The sequence below is a fragment of the Ixodes scapularis genome, unplaced genomic scaffold, assembly GCF_016920785.2.
Source record: "Ixodes scapularis isolate PalLabHiFi unplaced genomic scaffold, ASM1692078v2 PGA_scaffold8__174_contigs__length_109621045, whole genome shotgun sequence".
Lineage (NCBI taxonomy): Eukaryota > Metazoa > Arthropoda > Arachnida > Ixodida > Ixodidae > Ixodes > Ixodes scapularis.
This window is the reverse complement of record NW_024609883.1, coordinates 99,769,649-99,790,581: the sequence shown is the minus strand read 5'-3', so window position 1 is coordinate 99,790,581 and position 20,933 is coordinate 99,769,649. Positions and strand designations below refer to the sequence as shown.

Here is a 20,933-nt window from a genome sequence, read left to right as displayed (position 1 = left end):
AACTCTATGCACCCAATACACCTTTCCAAAAATCGTTCCTAGGCCGCCGCCATGTTGCTGATGCTGATGCGGCTGGTGTGACTCTCGCGCCCTCTATCAGCTAGAAATTTTCTGCACTCTCTGGGTCTGTGAAGACCCGCTCAGCGCGGTTCTCTACCTACATTTTTGCGGTTTTGCATTCGACGTTTTCTCGCCGCTCTTGAAAGTTTCCACTTAATTTTTTTTATGCGTGCTGCTTACCCTTTTTGTGTTATCGTCCACTGTGAGAAATAAGGCTGTTAAAGGGCAACTCCGCTTCTTTTCCAGTAGTGCAAAACTATACAGTTCTCTTTGTTATCATCTACAAAACCCCCATGGCAAATATTACGACGGAATTCCGCCTAGAAGTTCATTAAAATCGCTGTCAAAGTTTGACAAGCACGAATCCGCTGGTTTTGGATGAGACGTGCGAGCTAGACAACACTGCCCGGCTGCATTTCCGCTTCCTCCAAATTCCTTCTCCCGGCACGTCCGCAACGTCATCAAACATGTACAGCTTCTGTTTTTTTTTTTTTTTCTCAATTTTGTTTTCTTTCCCGGGGAGAGCACGGGTGGCGCCAGCGCCGTGAAAGACGTGAGTGACGCGCTTGGCCGGCCCGGCGCTCGATTATCGATACTACTGATAAGCCGATCGCCTCGTTGAGCACGGCTTGTGTTACATCGCATACTTTTGAACACCAAGTAAAAGGAGGAGAGGGAAGCTGCTTTTGTAAGAATTTTGAGTGGCAGGTTAATCTTCTGGGAGGAGAATAGCGACGCCTGTGGTAATCCAGGAGGCACAAAGGAGGATCCTGATAAGAGGGGAGCTCCTTCTTCCCCTTGTATAGACCGTTTTATCGTGGGTAGCGCCATTTTGAGAGCGAGAGAGAAAAGGGGAAAGGGCTACCGGCGCTTTCCCCCTTTCTGATTGTGTAGAAAGAGTGAAAGTCCCGGATGGGAGGCTTGGCCGGTGTTGGGTGTCTGCTGTGCCCCAACTTCGTTCGCGCTTTCTTTTCTGTTTTAAACTCGCAAACTTTATTAGAGCCACGGGCTTCGCTGGCAACAGTCCCCCGGTCATGGGGACACCATTGATGGGTGATAGGGTGCACGAATAACGACAGAAAGCGTCGAATACTGTCCGAGGACCTATAGTAGCTTGCATGGAATCCGGCAAGGCGAGTGCGGCTGTAATGTTTTTTAAGCTCCATCGCTTTCCGCATGACTGGAAATGGTGAACCATTCAGCAATTTTTCCTTGCAATGAGCCTATTTCAACGTAGCCATTTTTAGTAATCAACAAGCGATACACGAAACGGGAACCTCAATTAACTTTTGTAAACACCCGGAGCTGCTACTGATCATTTTGCTGCGCTTCTTTTATCTTCGTGTCCGTGTTCTTATATTTCCTTGTGGATGACGAGGCCGTTCTAGATGTACTTATATGAAACCGCAGTAAGTCTCAAAGCAGCCACGAATAATTTTACCATTTGATGCAATAGTTTGAGTACTCACCTCCAATTTCTATCGCTGGCACGTTCGCTGCCGCTGTTCCCCCCGTCGCCGCACTGACGGATGCCGTGACTCGAACAAAGAAACTTGCACACTGGGCTCGAAAACGCAGATCGCAACACACGAGACGTACCCTGCAGCGACTGTCCGGCGTTTCAAAGCGCCCAATCAAAGGAAACAACAAACCAGCGCCACTCCAAGGAGCTCTTCTGCCGGCTCTCTGGTATCACGCAGGAGATCGCGATTCAGGAAAACCGATAGAACTACCATTTCAAAAATTTCCAGCCTCAACCGGCGGCGGAAACGAGCCTTCAACTAAGTGTTGTAGATGATAAAATCGAGTCAGTCACCACTGGTTATAAAATTTCACAAGCTCAAACAGCAGTTATCACGAGAAAACTCGCACGCACCTTGCCAGCGTACCCCATGTTCATCGGCTGTACAGCGTTCGGTGCGCGCTCCATTCACAAGATGTTCCGAGCACAGTCGAGAGGTTGGCGTTGAGGAAACGCCTTTTCGGTTTACGGACGCAATCCACTGCCGCCTGAAACCGGGGTCATATGGAAAGCGATGGAGCTTTCTACATGATCCCGACATAGCATTGCAAGACATTGGAGGCTGCAGCCGCTCTCGCCTTGCTGGATTCCTCGCAAGCTACATAAGTCCTCGGACAGTATTCGACGCTTTCTGTTTTTATTCGTGCACCCTATGACCGAGCATTGGTGTCCCGATGACCGGGGGACTGTTGCCATGGAAGCCCGCTACTCAAATTAAGTTTGCGAGTTCAAAACAGAAAAGAAAGCGCGAACGAAGTTGGGACACAGCAGACACCCAACACCGGCCAAGCCTCTCATTCGGGACTTTCACTCTTTCTACACAATCAGAAAGGGGGAAAGCGCCGGTAGCCCTTTCCCCTTTTCTCTCTCGCCCTCTTTCAGTAAAACGGTCTATATCACGTGGGTGTACATGCTTAGTGATGCCGAATATACAATGTTGTCCGGCTTTGCCACCGTTTCGGTTTTGGTTTGTGATCATGGCTAGAGTAAAATTACACGAAAAATATTTTATTTTTCGCGAAACAAAGGATCGGGGATTGTTTTTGAGTGCTTCAAAAAGCAAAATCGGCCACTATCTCAAAAGTTTTGAAATTAAGCGGAGTTGCCCTTTAAGTGCCTGCCATTCAGGCTTTTCTGCTCGACATTCACGGGAAACGAAGGAGGTGAAGGACGTCGAACGACCCTCAACGCGATTTTGCGAACATTGTTCTCCCCCCTCCCAAAGATAATCCGCGTAGAATCCTCAGTCATACCCAAAAATAGTTGTCCGGGTTGCGGTGAGAAACGGGTCAGTCGCGTTTGTTTCTTTGCATTGGTGCGGTTGTGAAAAAAGGAAGTTCTCCCCAAAGCGTGCCCAAAACGAAGTCATGTCGGATTCCGTCCGATCGTCAAGATGTGACTGCCGTCGACTGTGACTGTGCTATTTGAGATCTCTCTCAAATAAATTATTTTCGGATAACGCTGCATCGTGTGGTACGTACGATATATTGTTCGAATATTACCACTTCCTCAATTGTATGTCCGTGTCCTTTCCATCGGTAAACATGTTTTTTGTGAGCGTGAAAAACGCTTGCCTTTCGGCCCTCTTCTGTTGCAATTTATTTTTGACAGCAAAGTGCTTTGTCGTTTCACATGCGGCGAATCCCGCAGCGCCGTCAAAACTTACCGTAAGAAAAAAAAAAAAAAAGTAACGAGAACTATACATTCCAGTCGCATTCGTTCTGTCGCGCGCGTACCCAACAAAAATAGACTAGTTTCTTTTTTTTTTTTTTGCTTTTTTTTTGTTTTGTTCAAATGTGGCACAATGTTTTCTCAATGTCCTCGGGAAAATACATGTAGCATGAAACACAAAATATAGCGGGAAAAAACGAGAATTTAGCCGCCAGCAGCGTTTGAAACTGCGCCTACGCAGGCTGCGCCTGTTGAAATCACAGTCCACTCGGTTAGGGTTAGGAGGGACGCCGGTGAGAGTCTAGCCTCAAACTCAGTGACTGGGCTCGAAAACGGTTTGTTGCCCCTGGGGTCGAGTGCTTTTGGAAAGGTGTATAGTTGTACACCGAATGACGTGCGACGGTTGTTCGCCCAGATACGAAGGTACGCGCGTATTGGGAGGACACCGGCAGAGATTTGGCAGGGAAGTCGCCGAATCGTACGCCATCAAGAGCTCGGTAACTAACGTCGCCTCGCCCTCTCTGGCCCTTTCCGACAGGGAGATAAAATTCCTCCGTCCCGAACTGTCTGTCTATGCTGGAAAAAGCGATGAAGAAACTTCATCGTGACGTCGCCGGTGGGAGGAGCCGAATCTCAATCGGCGGCGAACTCAACTGGCAGGGAACTTCATCGCGGCGCGTTGATGACGTCGACGGAGAGTGGCGATTGAGTTGAAACTTCATCGGGATTTGTCCCCAAAATATGTCCCTAGAGGGAAATGCGCAACGCCGCATCGAAGGGTCTTGTAAAAGCAACATTTTTAACTTCTGAAAATGTATAATGCGGTACAATCTAAATATAATTACCGGTGTCAAGTCTAGGTCGCATGAATCATGTCTTTTTACGTAAGTGAAACAATTTAGATGATCGCAATGCGTGAGCTGCATCGCGATCGTGATGAATCGTCATGGCCGACGGTGGATGTCGCACGTAAACACACGTAAAGCATACGCAAAGTGCTCGTGTTTCTGTACGAAGATTTGCCTCACTTTTGGAATTTTTGCTGTCAAGTCGGACTTTTTCACGTCGCGATTACCACTCGGCAGTCTGGTGGGGGACGTGAACCAAGTGTCCTCGCTGAACTCGAGGAGTAGGACAGAATCTTGGCCCATATGAGAAAGGTTCCTCGCTGAGACACGGAAGAAGGCGCATGATTTTGAGGGCGAACGCGCCTCGTCCGTCGCCACACGGCATCTCGGCTGCAGTGTCGGTAAGTAAGTGCATGGCATCTCAATGGGCGGTTTTAGCGTACCGTTGCCGTGCGCAGCGAAATTGCTACTGGGAGCTCGCGCTGTAACTTAGAAGCATGCTTTTCAGCGCGCTTAAAGCCTTACCAGCCGTACCGTGGCCACCGCAGAACACGGTAACGGTCTCCTAAAACTTGCTACTTGTAGTAAACAGACACTGTGTTGTTTTTGGTCTTATTGATTTTGCACGAGTGTGCTGCCTCGTGATGTTTCTTTGAAAGCTCGGATCGTAGCGCTCAGGCTGACGAGTTAATTTCTCTAGAGCTGTGCATGAGGCACTCCGATACCTGAATTCTAAAATGTAGGCAATGGGCATTACATCAACGCGGAACCAGAAAGGCTGCCAATGTGTTGTGCGTTAACTTGTGTTTGATTGGATGATGCAGGACTCATCTGCTGTGGCTAAAGGTGCTAGTGAGGACCCAGCACAGATGGCAGCTCCACCACCACCAAATGGTAGGTATAAAAAACAGTCTGGATTCATCTCCATAATACGTGGTTTGCGCCTGTGTCAGGACATATATTATGCATGAGTGCCGTCGGTAGCCTCATGCTGGTGGCCATTGATGTTGTGGGGTTGCAGCTTTGCTACACTGTGATCATGGTGAACTGCGCTGGCTCCAGTGGCCCAAAGTGACAGCTTTTGTACCTATCTCAGCAATTGCACAAAAATGTGAACATGACCTGCACTGTGCATAACTATGTAGAAGATGCTGTCATTAACCTATTGTGCCTGGTCGGTAGCTCCAAAGGTGACTGTAGGTCCAACCGTGTTGATGTTTCTAGCAAGGTGACACCTCAGCAAGACCATGGTGCAGAGACAATCCACACATGGTTACTTGAGTTTTGTGTCGTACAAGACACAGATCCAATTAATGAGACTGTGTCAGTAAAAAGACGGTGCCTCCGGTCCTGTTTCCCAACAGCAACCTGCTTCCACCGAACATTCCCGGCAGCACCACATCTACCCACTGCCCTGAAATTGACAAGGGAATGACACTAAGGCAAAACTGGCTCACCAATTCCAAAACCGGTGTCTGCTATTTATATAAAAGGTCCACTTCTAAAAATATTTGCTGCAAAGGGCTGTGGAAGCAGGACGCACCTGGCTGGGCATTGCATGTCGAACTCGGCAAAATCATTGGCGTGCAGTTTTGTATACTTCTCTTCATTTTTTGCACTCAGCTATTCACATCCTCCACCTTTGGCTAGATATCACAATCTGTCACAGTTGAGAGTAAGTAGCAGATGGTTCTCGCCACCACACAGAGCAATATTTTCTGCGTACTGAACTGGACAAACACGGACAAACTTTGTCATCATCACTTGACGGTTTAAACTTCTGCCTAGGCTTAGCCCAAGTGCCTGCACTAGCACATATTTTCCCGCACGTCTCCGAGCAAGCGCGCCCGTGGCCGAATGGCCACGGGCGCGCTTGCTTAAGGTCTAAAATCAAGTCAAGGTCTAAAATTGGCTGGCAAGCATTGTTTGGAGAACCGTCGAAAGAAAACCTGTGTCATATGGCACGAATGAATTATTCCAGGCCAAGTTTCTTCGTCCTTGCTTTATTGAGTTACACCCTGAGCAGCTTGGGCTCACAGTCTTTGTTGTTTGCTCAATGCAATGCGGAAGAGCTGGACTTCCACAGCACGAAAAACGTTGACGGGAACAACAGTTAACTTGTCATTGGGAATCAGTTATGACAGACAGTTATAGCATAAAGGAAAGTGAATGCAGGACTCTTCTGTTTTCGCCCCTTTTCATTTTCGGACCTTGTGTTGTGTTTCAAAGTGAGTGATTTCCAACTTTTCGCTTTCCATTTTTCATGTGATGGACAGAGCAGGCCTGTCTGCTGCAAAGCAATTGGATCATGCTAGGTGCACATTGCTCAAGGCTGCTTGCTTCATAGGTTGCGTGTTGTACTGGAAGACCCACAGCATGAGCTTGCTGGTCTGAGCAGTTCCTTGGTTAGGAAGGTGCCCGCATAAACAAAATGTCTTTCAGGAGTCTCGCATTCTTGATATTTCCAGCACTGCATCAGAGTTCTAAAAGAAGATAAAAGCAGTGGTATGCCATACACTACCGCTCACCACACCCCTGGGATTCTCTTGTTTTATGCAATTTCTGTAACATAGTCTTTAAAAATGCTTGTTTTTAAAAACATTCACCCTTTTCGTGTACTTTGTTTGCAGGCTGTGGAGGGACAAGCAGCTGCAGATAGCCAGCAGTCGTCTTCACTGACCACACTCGTGCTGCCCCTCATGGGGGTGCAGAATTTCCATGCACAATAAAACATGCTCCCTAGGCACCATTTCGCGTCTGTCATGATTTCAGTATAGCATGGAAAAAAGGTTTGCAGCACTACCTTGGTCATACCCGACAAAATTGTCATACATCGAATACAAATTTTGGGTCAGGAAATCTCGGTGCAATTGTTTATGTGCCGGGACTCGTATCTCGACTTCAGATGTCGATGTATATTTCATATACAGGGAACCAGAAATTTCACAATTAACGGTGACAAGGCGGTGCAAGTTCAATCGTCCAGATACCAGCAACCACAGTTAGTTCTTCACCTTTTCTTCCTCTATGCTTGGAACAATGTGCTGTTAGAGCCAGAATGCCTATGCAGTCAATGGGAAACAAGATGCCACCCATGAGGAGGCCCTCGTTTATTCTCTATTCTAATGCCTCGACGTTTCACTTATGCGGTTTGCATTTTTTCAAGGTTAACCTGCCAAAAACATTGTGTTAAAAACCTTTCTCAGAAACATCACCTTATTACAAACTTCCATTTTTAGGTGCCATACCAAAACTCCGCTTGAACTGTCTTTTAGGTAGACCACTCTGCAGCCAAAGGGACTTACCGTGTCTACTTGATTTGGCAAGTTACAAAGTATGACAAAACATTGCAAGCGGATACACACAAGTATATTTCGCGGATGTGACAAGAGACGAAGCTCGTAGTAGCCTCAACAGCTGCCAGGCTTCAAGTTTGAGCAGGGAGACCCTGGTAGGCAGCACATACTTGCAGAGGTGGCCACCTCTCAGATTTTCAGCACTGCACACCGTGTCCTCTGCTGTCGAAGCTTACACCGTCCTCGGGGTCGGACTCTTGGGGCTTAAGGGAGAGGCCCCAAAATAGAGCTATACAAGCCCGCATTGTGCAGAAAGTCAAATGATGTTGCTGTGCCTAGCACCTTTGCAAACACCGGAACCTGCTTTTCAGCATCCTATTCACTGCTCTACGACAGAATCCTAAGCAATGCTTTTTGTTAAGCTTGGCCTCAGAACAGCAGAGCATCCATTGGGGTTGCGAGGAATCGGTGTGCAAGAATGGCTTCAGGGTTTTGTCGCTGTCACCTGCACACAACAGTGAGGCGGTATCTGACATGAATGTTTCATAACCTTTTCAGTTGTCCAAAAGCACATCAAGACTAGATAGAAATTCTATATGCTAATGCAGCCTCTACTTGGAGATAGTAGTTGCATAGCATCCCAAAAAGGCTGAAAATGTAATAATAAAAAAGTAAAAAAAAAAAAGTGGAGATATTCCACTTGTCTTGCACAATACCCACAATTATGCCTTCAGAGCAAAGAGGTGTCAATTGAGTTTATAATCTTTTTATTTTCCTTTATATACAAAGGAGGGAGATGGGGCATATAATGTCAAACGTCAAGCTGCATGGCTTGCAGCTTGACGAGGCGCCCTACCCGGTGTGGCAGAAAAGCAACAGAAACGTTCCAGACAACACAAGCAAAGAACAAGATACTGTACCAGTTTGAACCTGCAATCGTAAAATGAAAACAATTTCCAGATGTTGAGGCCCGAGACATTTGGATGATACACATGGAATCACGAGTAAGCTTGAATCCGTGCGACTATCTCACACGACACTCATCACGGTGAACGAGGCACCCGTTTTCTACCGAGAGCTCTCGTGCAAGCGCATTGAGAAAATGTGTATTGAGCACTTACCGACAACACCGCTGAATTCGCATCGCTAAACTTCTTGGTCGTCGTCTTTCCGTCTTCACTTGGCGCGCGAAGCCCACCCACCTTCAGCCCCGGGTTATCGATTATCGCCTCTGTAGCATCCAAAGAATACGACTCGCAGCACACCGACGCACGGTGACGTCTTCGTCGCAGCAAAATGTGCCGCCAGCAACGCTCAAAGAGAGCACTTGCTGCTCGGCGGTCACCATATCGGGCCCCTCGCGACGCCGCCGAAGCTTCCACGGCAAATGTCAGCACCAGCGAGAGTCGGGCAGTATTCCCCGATTACGTCCCTGACGAACCTTGACCGGCGAACACATAAAAACGTAGCGATAGTCCGCTTTGGTCCGCCCCGTCCGCAAGCTTGAACGTCGCCATCTTCATTGACTTTGGCAACTTTTGCTGCCCGACTACTACAAAGTTATCTCCATCGCCAAACTCAATCGTGACGACATTTTGACGTCACCGCGAACTTCATTATTTCAACAGCATAGCTCGAACTTCATCGGAATCCGTAGGGAAAAACTCAATCGCAACGTCACATCACGTGACCAAAAGGGCAGCCAATCAGCGACCGATTGAGTTAACTTCATCGTTGAGTTTGCGATCTAGCATAGACAAACTGGGCGGAGGGGACCAGAGGCCTTGAGGGAAGGCCGCGAATAACCCGTTTTTTTCCCCTCCTCCTTTTCCAACCCCCCCCCCCCCCCCCTTTTTTTTTTTCCTTCTCTGCTCCCTCCCCAGAACCTGCTCGGTGGCCTTCGCGCCTTCGTTTGAACGGAGACGAAATAAATGTTGTTGAGAGTTGAAAGAGGTGTATCGTCTGTTTGCGTCACGAATTTGTGTTTATTCTTTCCGGTGTTTAACTGTTACGTTCCTTGCCGCAAAGAGTGTGTTTACTCAATACCTATGTCCTGTGGTGCCCGATACATCGGTCAAATGGGGCGTTGCTTAAACGACCGCCTGAGAGAGCACGCGAACGAGGTTAAAAAAGCGGTCTCCAACGGTTCAGAGGTCATTCACCACCCGATCGCCAAACACGCATCGGAATGTACTTCCTGCTTGGCCGTCCTTCCCTCTACTACAAGAATCGGGGGTCACCCCTCGAGGTATGGTCGGGAGATTCTGGAAGCCTTCGCCATGTGTCGATCCAAGGACAACATCGGCTCCCCTTCCATTACCCTTTCGGGGAAAGAGATAAGATTTCTTAGTTCGGAGCTATCTCCCCCGACGTGTTTGACAGCGACGACGCACCCTTGACGGCATAGTGCTCCTCCTTTCCACCCCCTTTTTCACCCCCCCCCCCTTTTTTTTGTATATAAGCAAACTCTTGGTATTATTAAATGTTGTCGCCAGTTTTTTTTAATGGAAGTTTGTGTTTGACCGTCCTTTCTCGTTTTCTTCCTCAAGTTTATAACTATCCATACCAACCCGCTCGTTCTGTCCCTACAAGTTTCAAGAGCTGAAGAGATTTGATAAAGCAATCGTTTCATAAGTTTTTTTTTTTTTTTCTGAAATGGATTTGTTATATTAAACCTTTCATGCTCTTCAAACTGTATGGATCGTTCCAGGAGAAGTGGTCTACTGAACTACTTTTGAGAGCTTGCGCAAATTTTGAGTTTTGTTTGCCTGGTTAATTTTCAGCTGTTTGCAGTACTGACGTATTCACACCGCAACATAGTAGTGCAAAACGTGCGCCATGACCTCCACTTCGTGTTCATGGCAATAAAATGATAAGTTGAAATTGTCCAGGACATTCTCAGTGGTTATGTCGTATACATGTTTCTCCCTTGAAAGTTTCTGAAATATTTTCTCTTTTTTATATAAAATCTAAACAAAGCAGCATTGGGAAGCAGCAGTCCCCTCGCGTCTTGCAAACTGCTAGAGCTGCTTCAGGTCTTGTACATGATGCAGCGCTAGTTGTGGCCGTTAGTCCAGTCGTGCACACTGAGCAGCTTCTGGTTTTGAGCAGTTTCTTGCACAGAAATCCTGCTGGGTAATAAATTATGCATTCGGTGACAGTGGCCGACGCAGGGGCACCACCAAATAGGTCCTCACATTCAACCTCATCTTCAACACAACCGTCAAGCTTCATTTTAAGCTCTTCTAGTCGCGACTCGTACGGAACATCTTCCTTAAATATTGTGGTTAAATCAGACAAGCTTAGGAGACGCAGCTATTCACTGGCATGAACTTGACAGTTTTCGAACTTGGACGGCTTCACAAGACTAAATACAACGCATGTTATAGAGTTGCCAAAACGTAGCCATGCAGGGATGTTCGTTTTGTCCACCTGCTTGACGTATCACTCCGAAAAATGTTTCGAGAACATCCTGATTAAACTTTGCAGTTAACACAAACTTGAAATTGCATTTCGTCAACAGATACTCCGAAAGGTGAATCGTTGAAAGAAGGGTCACTCGGGCAGCCCCTCAGCAGTCGATTGAGATAAACAGTTGTAAGGACTAGCTCTTCCTGCTTTAAGTTCTTTCTTTCACTCATTGAGCCATTTCAAGGAGGATTCAGGTACTCTAAAATTTTTGTCACCTAGCTTTTGACCTTCCTTTGGGTGCCTACAATATAGCGCATCAAAACGATTATTCATCCGCACTGTAAAGTCAATTGTGCCTTGGACATTTCCAAGTCCAGCAGTTCTTCTGTTAGAGTAAAACTCCAGACCTTTTGCAACACTGAGGCTGAACACCTGAGTTGCAAGCTTGACCCGCATTTTTTCAGTGTTCGACGGGTATAAATGAGAAAACGTCAGACAAGCCCTCGCCTCGCCTTCCGCCTTCGTATCTTCTGCATTAAGTATGTCATAGCGCGACCAAACGGCACGGGCAACGTTAACACAAAGCACTTTCTGCTTCAAAAGGCGATTCCGTACACACTTGATAAGGTGCGGTGCATCTGAGAAAACAAAAACCTTTCGTTCTTCACATGCCGGATTGACAAAGCTGGTCTTTGCACTTTCTAACGCTCCTGGCACACCGAATTGTTTCCACGTGGACCGGTTCGTCACAGCACCGTCACAAACAATTGCATCCACAAATGCGCCCGCATCCTCGAGGAGGAGAACAGCCTTCAGGATGAGCTGTGCCAACACAGTCCCTTTAGTAGGGCCACGACTGGCAAAAACAGCAACAGGCTGCAAGTAACTCTCGCCAAAACAGCGAAATGTAAACACTAGTCCATGGTCTGCTAGTTGGTTCGGTGCATCCACTTCCTTTCCAAAGTCTGCATGGCCTGTATACACCGTTCCAAGTTGGGCTTCCTAGCCGGCGCCATTTTAACGAGTGTAGCGCCGCCTACCCTCATCCGGGCATTTGGGAGAATCTGAACCCGCCCGAATGACCGACCGCCATTACTGGACTGTTACCTTGCTCACCGAGTCACACCGATTGTAGCTGCGTCTACGGCACGACTGCCGTATTCGGCGTCCTCGGCTCATATCTTCGTCCACGGAGGAAAGCACTATCCTAATTTTTATGTCAGGCATGGGGAAAAGTGCATCCTGCTGCCCTGGCATCTTTTTGTGGGTAATTTTTAGCGCGGTTCTGGGGCAGTCGTCGCTCCCAAAACCGAACTCGGCGTCTCGATCGCTAGTGACATTGGGGGTCGCTAGTGAAATTGAGGATCGCTAGTGAAAATGAGGATTGAACGAAGCCAGGATGGCACGAATTACGGCATGTGAATTTGCGCTAAACTCGAGTTGTCGCAGCTTGGGGGCGCCGGAAACATTTGAGCTAACTGCGCGGTTAGCGGCTCAGACTTGCGCTGCCACGTCTGCTTTAATTGAAATAGTAGAAACCTCAAATTTAAATGTGAATCGATATATAAATACCGAGTACAGATAGCAAGTGCGACGGATCCGTTTTTTTTCTGATTTGGGATCCACTGTGACAATATTAGCACATTGATGTGCCTCTCTGTAATCGCCTCGCGTGAGAATCATTTGTGCGCAAACTGTGTCGCGGCGCGTACTATTAAATCAGTAGACCAGGAGTCACGCAACTGTTTTCTTTTTTCGATGTCTAAACCGCCCCCCACTTACCTTTCGGTCATAGCCCAGGCGAAGGAACGGCACGGGGTTCTCCGCAGTTCGCCGGCCATCCAAGAAATGGTTGGAGTACATACGACTGCTCTTCGATGGCAAGAAGTATTTCCTGTTTAAATTCGCCAGCCACCGGCGTCGTAGGTCCGGAGCAGCGGGGAACCGGTGCAGCATAAACATGCCGCACCTACATTCATCCTACTTGAGAGCGTGGGTCTCGCACACTGAACCGGCGTTTATTTTACGTTTTTTTTTTTATTTTGGTTATTTGTACAACCAATTACAACACAGTGCTGCCCGGTCGATTCTTTTCTTGCATAGGCCATGTCACGCGCGAAAACACGCTATAATATCAAAGCGGCGCCTAACATTGTCGAAACAACTTGCCTCCATACACTGCGCACGTGCTTTCTAACAGTACACTCCGTGAAGCAGACGAGCTTTCGAGGGGAAGGGTAAGCGGAGCGTTGGCTCAGCGCTCTGGTTCGAGAGTGCTTTTCCCTTTCTGCATCGACCTACTTGAAACGGTGTATAGACCATTCCATTTAGCGCTCTCTGGGCGGCACCATTTTGTTCGACAGCAGCGCCCTCTCCATACATCCGGGAAATTCAGCGGGTTCGGCGGGGTAAAACGAGAGAGAGGGCACGCGCCCGACTCCGCTAGCAGACGACAAACCGGGAGGTTGCCATTCTCCATCTTTGGGCTGTACCGGCGGGCTGTACGGAACATCGAACTCTCGCTTGTGGCTGCCGTTGTGAAGTGGTTCGCGTTCTTAGAATAGCTATGGCTACTCCAAAATCAGCCTAGAGCTCTCTGTTGTCCTATTTCGGTAAATGATCAACTAGCATATCTTTTTTCCGTTACTTAAATAGCAGTCGAGTCAGCCGGCAGTACTACCCTCAGCTACTGCGTGTATTGCGGCAGGAGAGCACGTTTTTATTTATTATTTCAGATTTCCACTCATGGTCACTACAGGCCTACACCAGAACGAACTTTGTATAGGAAAAAAGTACAGCAACCGGATTTACTTTTTGTCGGAGAGACCGGCCAATCTGGCACAATTTTTCCACTTTTTTTTTATTTGCACGCAGGTAAAAGCGCAATTAGACCCCGTTAGTCTTTTTATCTAGCATAGTATTACACGATCTAATGCGGCGATGCAGGCGAGTTGGTTATGCATGTTGAAAGTAGTGAAAGCGCACAATAAAGACGAATACGATGACGGAGAGCGCTCCTCCTGTTTGCCTCTCCGTCTTCGTATTCGTCTTTATTGTGCGCTTTCACTACTTTCAGTATTACACGATAACTGGCATACCCAAATCTGCGCATTTGCGCTGGAAATTTGCGCATAGCGTTTCGCTTTCTGTCTTTGTGTTTTACGGCGTAAAACCTCAGTATGGATCAGAACCAACTATCACTGCCTACAGTCTTACAAAAACAAAAGCTTAAAATTTCCGAGTATGATTGCGTAACGTAAAATGAATATAGATAGAGGTTGATAATATCAAGGACGTGCTTTTGTTGAACGTGTTCATGTCAAATATCTTTCATATTTTTTGTAAAATATGCACATTGTCGCCGACACTTCTTCCTCATGAAGAAGTGTCGGCAACCTTGTATACTTTTTTACCGAAATGTAAAAAAAGGAACCCGTACCGTCATTTTATGAATAACATTGAAACACCCAACAACGGAACTTCCCCAGGCAGCACACAAAATTGGGGCAATATTCGCCTCGGGTCGGGAAAGTCGTGTGAGTACTGCCGATTTTTCTGTTGTATCGGAAAATTTGTGCTGGTACAATATTGATACAGCGGATGTCGACGAAGTATCTGTTATATTGAGGCGACGCAACCATGATATATATGGTACACGAAACCGTGCTTTTCTCTGAATATCGTTTTTGAATCGGCAATCACTGCGCAGTATTAGGCATTTTCAGTCGATTCGAAAATGATATCGAAAAAAAGCCGGTACCATTTTGACCCTGCCGATGTCCACAGAATATGTTATATTGCACCGACACAATCCTGATATATAGTTTACGCGAACTGGGTAACCAGCATTGACACCGAATATTGTTTATTTTCTTCCTCCCAAAAAGAGACATTGGAAAGGGAGAGGAGAAAGACGGGACGACACGAGCGAGAGAGGAGACATAATAAGAGGGAGAGGGAACCCAACCTTTTTAGTTCAACGAATTCCGAAACTACAGAGACGTAACCTCACGTGACCAGACTCCCTGGCGCCTTGGAAAGCCAACTTGGAAACGGGGTGGGGGAGAGACGGTGTTGAACGGGTTTCACCTCTCCTGATCACGTGTTGTTTACGCGTTTCGCCCGCGCGCTGACTAATGGTATTTCTTTGTCTCTGGTCTCTCTCGTGTGTGGTTCTTTTGAGACTTGTTTCCTTCTTCCCGTCGTCACCGCAGTCTCGGATAGTTTTTTTTTTGTGTTCGCTTGATACTACGGCATTTACGTGCATTCGCGGAACAAGTCCTGCTACGGTTTGAGTGACATGTGTGGCAACTAGTCAATAATGACACTGGTCATTATCGATAGAACCCTCTATCGACCAAGAGACCTATTGGAGTTCGTGTTCAAATGTTTTCTGGGCGGATAGAGCGGGACATATGGATACGTTCGTCAGGTGAGAAACAACTTATATACGGGTTTTCTTGGTCATGTAGGACGCGAGTAAAGTGCTGAAGTAGATTTTTTTAAGATCTCGTGATAGAATAAATTCTTGTTTCTTATAATGATTAAAAAGAGCAACAAGACGACGGACACAGAAGGAGACACAGACACAGCGCTATCAGTTGTAGCAGAGAACACTCTCAAGACGTTAAAGAATAAAATAGGCAGGGAACGGAAGTACAGAGAAAGAAAAAAGAGAAACCAGTGGTCATACCATACCTACATAAAGGGTCCCATAACCTGAAAAGAGTGGGCTTGCACGCAGGAGTTAACGTTGTTTTTAGAGCACCTGTCAAGTTGGCTAGTTTATGTAACAAGGTAAATTTCACCTCGAACACCATAAGCAGACCCGGCTGCACGAAAAAGCACGAAACTTGCTTTGTCGAGTGAACAGAAGAGGTTGTGTACTCCGTGCCGTTATCGTGCTGGCGTCATTGTGTGGGGCAGACTGGTCGCTGCCTAAATGAAAGATTGAGGGAACACCGTTAGAAACGTCGATGCCGTCATATCAGGACACCTCGGTGTGCATCGCCGGGATTGTGGTTGTACTCCAATTTTCACAGATTGTACTTTACTAAACAAAAACAGAAGCAAAACCATAAGGGAAATACTCGAGGCTCGAGAAATTGCTAGGTTAGGGCTGCAATGTGTCAGGGCAGGGCCGTACCCAGAAAAAAATTTCGGGGGGGGGGGGGGTTTTCGGGGACAACGGCGGCCATTTTGAAAGTGTCTATTGTCTTATTTTCGCCTATGAATCATGTGCATCGGTGGCATATAATGGAGAGTTACAGCAAACCGGAGAACCGGTCCCGGTTTGGTACCCGGTAGCCGACCGCCGCCACTGCGCGTGCGCAGAGGTGGAGATTAAAATCGGCTGGCTGCCAGTGCACCGACCAGGGCCGTACCCAGAAAAAAATTTCGGGGGGGGGGGGTCAAAACCCCCTATCCCCCCCCCCCCCCCCCCCCCTGGTTACGGCCCTGTGTCAGGGCACCCTATTTATCGTTATCCAAAAAAGAATTGCAGTTTCTTGACTAAGCATGACTCGTTTCGGGTGGGTGCCGATGAGTGATGCATTAACTTTAGCCTTTTTATGTTTTTTTTTAAAGATTTTTACTATGTGTATTTTATATCTGCCTAACTTGTTCGTGTAGTTGCCGGTAATATATAACGAGCTGCAGCGGAAATAAAGTTCAGTTGTAAGTAGCGCTGTGTCTGTGTGTCCTTCTGTGTCCGTCGTCTTGTTGCACTTTTTATTCATTATTAATCACCAACTTGCTCAATTTTCTACCCTCTTCTTGTTTTTCGTCGTTATCCGTGTGCTGTTACGTCGAAATTTGTAAACATGCATGGTCATATTCTAGTTTTTACTGAAAGGCGAATAACAAGTTTGTGTAATTATTGAAAGTGCGTTGTTTGTGCTTATGTGTTTATTTAAACTAATGTTATTTTTGTTGCCTTTACCTCGTTTATACTACAATTGTAACTGTATTAATGTAATAGTATTATTGTATACAAAATAAGTTATATTTTGTTCTAAGGCAACTCGAGCCCATAGGGAGAAGTAAATTAGGTGACTAAATAGTAAGTTTAGTACGCCTGCCACACGAGCCTCTCATCGTGCCTAATGAGAGCCTCGCTGGCAAAATCATGCCACCATGTCGCGGATGAAAGCTTCCTCGCACAGGTGAATCGTCTAAAACTCGGAGGGTACTTGGTCGCTTCTTAGGGGTAGTAGCGGATAACCTTGTTTCCAAGATGAAGAAAAAGATGACGACCATATTCCTTCCAGACAACTAACAAGACCGGCGGTGATTCCTTACATTCAGAATCTATCTCACAATCTTAAAAAAGTGGTGGCTCATTTTGAAGTGTCAGTGGTGTTTTCAGCGCCAAACAAGCTGACTCATCCATCTTCAAAGATAAACAACGAAAAGGGAAAGGGTAAAGTGTGTCAAAAGAAACACGCTAACCAATACGTGGAGTGTGCAACGTCAGTGGTATAAAACACACCAATGAGTTGCGGGAAATCGTTATTTGGGCCAAACTGGGCGTTCTGAGAGGGTCAGGCAACATGCCAGGTCGATCAAACAGTCCCCGTCGGGCAATCTTGCGGTGCGTTGTGATAGATGCCCATGTGGCCCGGAATTGGAAAAAGAAATACGGTTCTGAGCAGATACGCAAACAAAACAGCGCCAGAAATACATGAGGCATTCCGCATAAGAGAGCGAGGGGAGAGTCTTTGTATTAGTGCGCCGCCACGGCACTTAACAGATGCAGATTTTTTTCTTTTTGAGCCAACTCCCAGATAGACGATATTAATGGTCAATGTTTGTTTCAATAAACCTTCAGCTGAGAGTGCACTTCGCCTCCGTCCCCTTCTTCGTCCTTGTTTATTCGGCGCTTTCCATTCAGTGATGTACCAACTAGACTTCGTTTCAGCTTCGGTCCGAGCGCGGCCGATGTTATGAGCCAAAGGGCCAATCAAACAGCGCACAAAGCGCACCGTCATGGCGTGTTCTCTGCGCTTGATAGGACTAGCCGGCGGAGGAGCGCGCACAGTGAGGCGGCGAATAGCGGCTGGTCCTATCAACTGCAGAGAGCACGCCATGACGTTGTGCCTCTTTCGCTGTTTGATTGGCCATTCGGCTAATAACACTGGCCGCGCTCGGACCGAAGCTGAAACGAAGTACAGCCAATTTATTTAGTTTACTAAAGATCACGTGGTTGGGCCCCTCGTGGGCCTACTGTGGACCTACGCGAGCAGCCGACATGAGGCACCCCGCGTGAGCCTAATCACGTTCGGCGTTATTACATCATTTCCTTCCGGCTTGGGGTATTGCCCAGACGCCGCACAGACATCCTAAGGACATCCTAGGAATGTCCAGTCCGGGATTTTGGGAAGTCCCAGGGATGTCCCAAAGAAGGCCGAAAAACATCCCAAGTGATACAAAAAAAGACTTATCCGGGATGTCCCAAACTATGCAGTGTTGGGACTTCATTGGGATATTTATTTTGCAGGCTCTCTTTTGCTACTCGTACCAGATTTATCTGGAGGCCACCATTGCTGTCTGGCCAATTTTAAAGGCTCGATGGCAAACACATACACAAATGCTTTAGCCAAACTGTTGCTGCGCCACTAAACACTGAATTCAGTGTTTAGTGGCGCAGCAACAGTTTGGCTAAAGCGTCCCCAAGTGCTTCCTGTTGCAAAAGCTGGTTCTTTAATCAATATTGTATACAAAAAGGTAATCGACTCAGAGCAAATGCATGATTGAGCACAATACCAACTGGTACACCTGTTTTTGACCGGTCAAGTTCTCAGGGTGTCATGGCTCTTTGAAAACTGTCGAAGGAAAAATAACTGCTTGAAATTCCACCATGCAAATGTGCCAGAGGACGAGCTATTGCAGAACTTTTTTTCAATGTAAATATATAAGGATGAGGACTTGAAAAAATGTGTACAAAAAAAAAACAGTTTTATTATGCCACCAGATCCTGTCTAGGCATAAAAATGGTTACAGTGTTTAGTCCGCGCCAGCATCACCTGCTGTTGGGCTCCTTGTTGCAGCCAAGGCTGTGTCCTCTCCTGCTGCCCGTTCTGTTGCATGGCGGAACCACGACATGCCGGCCTTCTCAATATCCTTTAGCGTGGCTTGCTTGATATTCTCTGCGACCGAGCCGTCGCAGTCGACCAGGGTGCCTGCATACAATTAAAAAGTACTCTTGTTAGTAAGCCAGGTGACTGCAGACCCAAAAATATGGGATGCCTGCTTTGTGCGCAAGCAACAAGCTGCTGTCTTATATGGCAACAGCTGGTGGCCCTGCAGCCCACGACAACCACCACCGAGCTTGCCACCAACCACTTCCATTACTGTGCACGCTGCCACGGCAGGAGTGCACCGCCTCTACTTGGCAGCCTGCTGTACACTCAATGCATGATGAACCTAAATGTGAACGAGCATGCATTGAGAACAATACGTGAAGGACTAGCCTAAGTCAGCAATGCATCCCGGCAGCTCCACGTTCGTCCTAAGCTCTACTAAGAGCTGCGTATGGGTCTGCTGTGTCAGCTTGATGCTGTTCATGACGCACAGTATTCTTTCCATGAAGGCTGAAAAAAGAACGGACATTCGGCTAAAAGCCATGCGCTTCATTCAATACCAATTTACATGCATTGTCAGTACACTTAAGCAGACCAAGACTGTTTTCATGTCCTTTCTACGATTTTAGGGCATAACATACAAGGGCTGCACATATTGTCTGTTCCCAAAATCTGTGACAAAAACAGCAGGCAAGAGACCTAAAAAGCACCATTATATTGGTTGCATACCAAGCACTTGTGGATCCATCTGAGATGTTGCATGCCCAGGAGGCAGAGTTGTTCGGGTCACGGGCGCAGCTGAAATAGAAAACAAGTGAAATTTTGCTAAGCTTCAAGCTGTGCGATGTAAGCCTGGAGGCACCATGGCAACATGCAGGGAAACTGCTCCAGAACATGCAAATTGGCGACGTGGAAATTGGGAAGACACCAGTAAATTTATTTTATTATTCATTTATTTATACTACCGGCCGCCCCACGGCGGCCGGTAATATAAATAAATAGAAAATTCTCTTCTTTTATAAGTGAAGAATTGCATACCACACTCTTGTGTAGGGAGCTGTACTGCAGTGTTCTCGGCTTGTTTCGATCGCCGTGGAGTACTGCCATGTGGGCCGACACACCATTTGAACGTTAAGCAGCGGTGACACTTCGGTAAGATAAAAATGGGTGCAAGCAATATTCATTAAATAGCTGAAAGGCTGAACTTACTGCTACGCTGGAGGCTCATGTGCCGGCTTCCACGATCAGTGGATGGTGCATGTACTGGGCTGATATCATCTAAAGATGATCATACATATTAGCCAAAACACTTCACTTTTTACATGGTATCTTTTTTTAAATGTGTCTAAAGTTACCTTGCTGTGGCACCCATCTCCCTGAGAAGGCTGCAGCTGTGCTTTCCAAAGAAGCTGCAAGCAATATAATAGGCTTTCATAACAGTAACAAGCACAGACCTGCCACTTGCCATGCCATTTTTTTGAAGTAATAAGCACAGAAAAAGGAGCGGGTGTCGTGATGCTGTGAAGGTGTTTGAGTGTTGGCAAAACACAGCTAGAGCATAAATAAGCAATGAAAAAGGAGAAGGGAGGAACTATGGTAAAGACTGCTTGCAGCTCCCAAAGACACACCAGCTTTCAGACTGCTACCAGGGGACCTCCAGCTTTCAAGTGCAGCTGTAGGACTGACAGATGCAGCTGGAATGGAAAAGAAAAATTGTTGTGCTGGCTTACGCCATGCCAAAAGAGAAAAATTAAAGCAATCAAAATTAAGCCTTCATTTTTACTGCTGCCGGATACTCAGTTTTGCAGGAAGAGGTATTAAAGCTGGCTCATAGTGGGGCAATAGTAAATAAATGCAAGTCACAATTTGCTGTACATTTGCAAGCCAAGTGCTAGACACTAGAATAGAAACTTGTGCACACAGTCACAAGGTCTGTATGGTTTAGTAGAGCTAGTCCCCCCCGGGTGCTGCAAATTAAGTGCTAGTGCCTTTAGACGCCATTTCACTGATGCCATTCGTAAATGGGAACCAAAAATGCCATATA

The 20,933-nt window shown here is 46.8% G+C and overlaps 1 protein-coding gene and 1 long non-coding RNA gene across 2 annotated transcripts; both read right to left on the bottom strand.

Moving 5' to 3' along the window:
* Positions 1 to 18,812: 18,812 nt before the first annotated feature.
* Positions 18,813 to 19,543, bottom strand: LOC115319979. Its single transcript, XM_040223709.1, has 3 exons — positions 19,531 to 19,543; positions 19,280 to 19,399; positions 18,813 to 18,988 (listed from the first exon to the last, which is right to left on the bottom strand). Exons 1-3 carry the CDS (start codon positions 19,541 to 19,543, stop codon positions 18,813 to 18,815), a joined length of 309 nt encoding a protein of 102 aa, XP_040079643.1.
* Positions 19,544 to 20,086: 543 nt separating this feature from the next.
* Positions 20,087 to 20,586, bottom strand: LOC115315528. The gene is made up of 3 exons (XR_005718249.1): positions 20,518 to 20,586; positions 20,245 to 20,298; positions 20,087 to 20,167 (listed from the first exon to the last, which is right to left on the bottom strand). It is a non-coding gene; the product is annotated as an uncharacterized LOC115315528 (long non-coding RNA).
* Between the last annotated feature and the right edge of the window lie 347 nt (positions 20,587 to 20,933).

Coding starts and splice junctions, on each gene's coding strand:
- LOC115319979 (XM_040223709.1), bottom strand. Junction 18,989..19,279: donor GGGATGCATTGCTGACTTAG/GCTAGTCCTTCA, acceptor AATTGTATGCAG/GCACCCTGGTCGACTGCGAC.